Source organism: Palaemon carinicauda, chromosome 13, assembly GCF_036898095.1.
Source record: "Palaemon carinicauda isolate YSFRI2023 chromosome 13, ASM3689809v2, whole genome shotgun sequence".
NCBI lineage: Eukaryota > Metazoa > Arthropoda > Malacostraca > Decapoda > Palaemonidae > Palaemon > Palaemon carinicauda.
The window spans coordinates 118,269,265-118,275,266 of record NC_090737.1 but is presented as its reverse complement, the minus strand read 5'-3'; the positions used below and the strand labels follow the sequence as shown (position 1 = coordinate 118,275,266).

The following is a 6,002-nucleotide window of genomic DNA, read 5'->3' as shown; positions in this document are numbered from 1 at the left end:
AGTAAATGAAAATTACACATAAACTCATCGCAAGTGATGAAATAGTTTCCAAAAATCATTTCTAAACGACTACAGTTGTCTTACCGGAGTCCATCTTGAAGGTGGAGGAGTTGGAGTACAGGATGTCGTTGAAGAGCTTCAAGGATTCGTAGAACTTCTTGACCTTGGACGAGGGCAGGTCGAGGTAGGAGTCTCGAATGGCGTTGTTGACAGCTACGCGAATGACCTCTTTGCTGCTGTTGAGTCTGGAATTAAATTCTGAGTTTCAGTACTTCAATTCTTTGTGAAAATTGAGTGTATTGTTTTCTTCTTTGTTCTCAAAAAAATAATTTAGTCATTTCAGTTGTTATAAAATTATTTTCAGGTTTTATAAGGAATATAAAAAGTAAGATAAATTTGTACACAACAATTTCAACCATAACAATTTCATCCGAAAAAATATAAAAACTATCAATAGAAACTCACGTGATGACTGGGAATTTGGAGATCTTATAGAATTCCCCCATCTCCCAGGAGTAGTTGGCGTGACCTTTGTCCCAGAAGTAGGAGTCGGTGGAGGTCAAGATCTCGAAGGCCTCCGGGTGTTCCTTCCGGAGGAGCTCGGCGCCAAAGAGTCCATCTGCAATGACGCTCTCGCCTCCGGTGCCAACATGTTGCTTCACGCAGTGGATGAAGATGATCTAAGAAAAGAGATAACAAAAACAATTAAGATAACAGAAATTTCATGAAAAGTCATCCATATTTAATGTTCTTTCTATCTATAGAATTTCAGTAAATATTTTTCGAAAAGACAATAAGTATGTAAAACATGATCTATTGTATCAAATTCTCAAATGTCTCTACATCAAGTAGTAAAGTCTGAACACGATAAGCAAGAAGGAACTTGAGGTCATACCCCTGCCATGTGCTCGTACTGAGGAAGGTCATTGTGCATCCCCAATTTGGCGTTGGTAAAAGCGACGTTGTTTGTGTTTGGTCTGTTAATCACGGGTGAATGCGGTCTGTTGGAGAGAACAGACACAACATTTACGGTCTCAGTAAAATCAAATCCTGTATTGCCTAAATAAGAGCTCTGAAACTTCACTTTGCTCTTCTTTATAATTGAGTTGGTTACAGTATAGTTTCAAAACATATATACAGTAGATTGACCAACCTAACATAGGCGTAATCTACGAGCATTAAGGCAAATCTAAAACTACCAAACACACTCTCCCGGTACCTGGTGGATACTCACCCATAATGACATTGCTTGACAAACGCGATGTGATCGATCATCTCAGGTCCTGCGACGTCCTTATCAGGGACGTTTTTGAGCATGGCTGATCCTTGAGTCTCCATTGTCAGAAGCCATTCGAGGAGCACCTTGTCGTCCTTCCTCATCGACTCATAATCAAACTCACGAAGCTTGTGGTTGGCGCCCCAAGGTTCCTGTGAATTGAATTCAGGAAATGAAGCTAAGCGCTGGGGCCTGTGAGATCATTCAGCGCCAAATTACATTTAGGGTAGAACACCAGAGTTAAGCTAGAAGAGGTGGGACACCAAGCTTGAAGAAAGGAAACAAGAGTGGAGGTAAAGTGGAAGGATATAATGCGAGAGCAGGTAGGAACTGAAGGAACCCTGCAAAGGTAATACCTACAGTACAATGCTTGTGGTGCAATGTCGGCACTATCCCCAGGGGAAGGGTTCCCATTTACAAAAATTATATCCAGTTAATGTGTAACCTTTTATAATCATTTACGATTTAACTCTAATCCCCATAGAAGTAGGGCCTTCTTGTGGTGAGTGTTTTATATCTAAGCAAATACATACTGGGATGAGGTTGCAAGTCCCACACCCTCACCCAAAAGAAGGCTCAATGGACAGATGGGTCAACAATTGGCTTGAATTATTTTAGCTAATCCCAAGATCAGAGCAAATGGGATACCATACAAACTGGAGTTCAATACTTCCTATTTTACTATTCCAGAGCCTATTATCAACGGATATCCTGTAGGTGTACTTATCAACATACCTATATGTATGTATGTATGTATTTAAGTATGTATGTATGTATGTATGTATATAGTATATATCTAAAAGAGCTATTCCTCTATTGTGGATTATTTTCATTTGCAATAGATAGTAATTTCCTTGAGTAAATCATTATCAAATGAATTTAGTTTCTGCCAGGAATACAGAAGAGCCCCAAACCCGAGTAACCTTGGGCAGGGCATAGACGTTCCTCCTGAGGGCTCTGGCCTCGGGGGTGAATGCCCTGGCGTGGAGCCACTCGGCAGGATACTCGGATCGGTGTCCGTCACTCCATTCGATATTCAAGGACACGTCATTACTCTGAGAAATAGGATTTCTATACTTAGTTATGAATACTCTGGAAAATAGGATTTTAATATATGCAGTAGTTATGAATAGATATATTGCATAATATAAACAACTGGAGTAGAATATACAAGTTTAAATATTGTAAAAAAATCACAATAATGAAGATATGATAAATATTGATAAGTTGAATAATTCCATAAGAGGATATGAAGACTCTGACTCATCTTTCTTATGCCTGAAGTGAATTAACATTAATACCTGGATGTCCATCGCCTGGATTTCGACGTCGAGGTCCGAGAGGAGGCATTTCCTGCCCAGGGCCTCGCTGCTGTAGCAGTCGGGGCAGCGGCAGTTGTCCCTGAGCCAGACGTAGGGCATCGGGCTCTCCCGGCCGTCACCGAATTTGACAGTCACAGAATCTCTGCTCACTTGAGCCGAAGAGATTGGGACGGAGGGAACTGCAAGAGAGAGACAGCTAGTGAACTCTCTCTCTCTCTCTCTCTCTCTCTCTCTCTCTCTCCTCTCTCTCTCTCTCTCTCTCCTCTCTCTCTCTCTCGTAAAGATTTGTAATGTTGTTTATGTCATAGTTATATAATTATTATCAAAACTGAAAATATAACAATAACGAGACAATCTCTCTCTCTCTCTCTCTCTCTCTCTCTCTCCTCTCTCTCTCTCTCTCTCTCTCTCTCTCTCTCTCGTAAAGATTTGTAATGTTCGTTATGTCATAGTTATATAATTATTATCAAAACTAGATATATAACAATGACGAGAAAATCTCTCTATCTCTCTCTCTCTCTCTCTCTCTCTCTCTCTCTCTCTCTCTCTCTCTCTCTCTCTCTCTCTCTCTCTTAAATATTTGTGATGGTGTTTATGCCATCGTTATATAATTATTATCAAAACTAAATATATAACAATAACAAGGTAATTAGACAATCTCTCCTCTCTCTCTCTCTCTCTCTCTCTCTCTCTCTCTCTCTCTCTCTCTCTCTCTCTCTCTCAAATAATTGTAATGGTTTTTATGTCATAGATTTATAATTATTATTAAAATTAAATATATAACAGTAATAAGGCAATTAGACAATCTCTCTCTCTCTCTCTCTCTCTCTCTCTCTCTCTCTCTCTCTCTCTCTCTCTCTCTCTCTCTCTCAAATAGTTGTAATGGTGTTTATGCCATAGTTATATAATTATCATCAAATCTAAATATATAACAATAACAAGGTAATTAGACAATCTCTCTCTCTCTCTCTCTCTCTCTCTCTCTCTCTCTCTCTCTCTCTCTCTCTCTCTCTCTCTCTCTCTCATAAATTCTTTTAATGGTGTTTATGTCATAGTTATAAAATTATTATTAAAACTAAATATATAACAATAACAAGGCAATTAGATTATTGAAACTAAATATATAAGATTAACGAGGCTATAAGACAATATCTCTCTCTCTCTCTCTCTCTCTCTCTCTCTCTCTCTCTCTCTCTCTCTCTCTCTCTCTCTCTATCTATCTATCTATCTATATATCTATCTATATATATATATATATATATATATATATATATATATATATATATATATATATATGTATATATATATATATATATATACATATATATATATATATATATATATATATATATGTATACATATATATATACATATATATATATATAATATATATATATATATATATATATATATATATACTGTATATACTTTTTTGAGAGGAAATTTTCTATATGGAAAATATTTTCGGAAAAAAATAAATTATATTGTAAATCATATTATTTTTGTCTTGTAACTATTTGGAAATAAAACAAAATGAATAAAACTAATATTTACCTGACAATTCCTCTGCCTCTTTCACCTGGTGCTGCTGTCGGGCTTTGGATGCGAGACTCAGACAGCGAGTGATATTACAGTTGATGCAGTTCTTTGTGGAGACTAGTCCAATCTGAAACGTATATATATATATATATATATATATATATATATATATATATATATATATACATATATATATATATATATGTATGTATATTTATATATATATATATATATATATATATGTATAATGTATATATATATATATATATATATATATATATACTGTGTATATACAATCATACACACACGTACACACATACACACACACACACACACACACACACATATATATATATATATATATACATATATATATATATATATATATATATATATATATATATATACTGTGCATGTACAATCTTACACACACATACACACACAAACATATATATATATATATATATATATATATATATATATATATATATATACATATATATATATATATATATATACATACATCCTTTAGTACAAGTATATAATTAGGAGTAATAAGCACTTTCATTAGTATGTGCATAACTATAACTACCACAACTTTAGTTATGCCTAAATCAGTTCAAATTGAATGAATTTCATGATACTCCGATAGCTTTCATTGTTTTTAACTCTAATATAGTTCGAATGGGTTATTTCTTGCTAAATGGATAATGTTACTATGGAGGTGCTAGAAAATCTTTTATCTCTGCTTCGCTGACATCAATCACTTTACCTGCGTAACTTTTCTTATAAGAATTGATGGATTAACAAACGAAAAGCATTTCCACATATTATGATATAAAATGATAGCAATTTTAAGGTAATTCTTATAAACTAAGTTTGGCATACTAGTTTATTCTTTTGATGATGATGGAAATTTTAATTATTATACAAAAGAAATGTATGAAGTAACAAATACATGTTCTATTTATCATAATCATGTGATAACGGCAACTCAACTGTATTATATGTTACTGTGGAGGAGACTCATCTTAGAGCTAAAAAAGAAAGAAAAAAAGAAATATATATATATATATATATATATATATATATATATATATGTATATATATATATACATATATATATAATTGTATACATATATAGTTAAATATATATATGTATATATATATACAGAATATATATATATATATATATATATATATATATATATATATATGTATATATCAAAAAGTTTTGACGAAAGAGGGACTTGTATTAGACAACAAACCTGATGGCTAGAGACCTTTCTGAAGACTGCCACGCCATTCAGGAGGCTACTGACTGTCCGACGGCTGGCCATTCTTCTTCAAGAATATGAGTCAATATCAAAACTGTGAATTAATGCTTCTTAAACTTTAATCAATTCGGCAGCTTTCAGTTGACAGTGGCAACTTGATGATTCTGACGTGAGTGGATATTAAAACTGTCTGTTAATGCTACTCCACAACTATCTGTTGACGCTGCTTTCCTGGATATCTGGACAGACGTTTACCGACAGTTTGGTCTCGAGGATTAGTACTCTGTATTAGCTACCACACCCTGTTGGTCTTTACCGAGTCTGGAAAGTGTATGCTTCAGTTGCTCCAAAATTCGGTCTTTTATATGAGCATCCAACATGGCGGACGTGACCCTCTTATGCCTGATGGTACACCGCTCGTTTTATCAAGATCTTGATAAGGTTTTTTTATTCTATTATTGATCGGGTCGTTGGGTCTAGAGCCTCGCCCATTTGTTGGTGTTTCTGGTAACGCTTTCTTCATGAAATAAGCAGGAGTACTGTTTTACTAATCTCAGATTAATTCCAATTATATTGTTTATTCTCAAG

The 6,002-nt window shown here is 34.4% G+C and overlaps 1 protein-coding gene across 1 annotated transcript in view; it reads right to left on the bottom strand.

The window, feature by feature from the left end:
* LOC137652037 (gamma-butyrobetaine dioxygenase-like) overlaps window positions 1-5,681 on the bottom strand; it is a 6,238-nt gene extending 557 nt beyond the window's left edge. Inside the window, exons 1-8 of the mRNA XM_068385256.1 lie at window positions 5,406-5,681; window positions 4,153-4,264; window positions 2,578-2,777; window positions 2,200-2,331; window positions 1,235-1,428; window positions 896-1,001; window positions 466-680; window positions 85-245 (exon numbers count right to left, since the gene is read on the bottom strand). Coding sequence (XP_068241357.1) covers window positions 85-245; window positions 466-680; window positions 896-1,001; window positions 1,235-1,428; window positions 2,200-2,331; window positions 2,578-2,777; window positions 4,153-4,264; window positions 5,406-5,477 — 1,192 coding nt within the window. The 5' untranslated portion in view covers window positions 5,478-5,681. The remainder of the gene's footprint in view (window positions 1-84; window positions 246-465; window positions 681-895; window positions 1,002-1,234; window positions 1,429-2,199; window positions 2,332-2,577; window positions 2,778-4,152; window positions 4,265-5,405) is intronic.
* Between the last annotated feature and the right edge of the window lie 321 nt (window positions 5,682-6,002).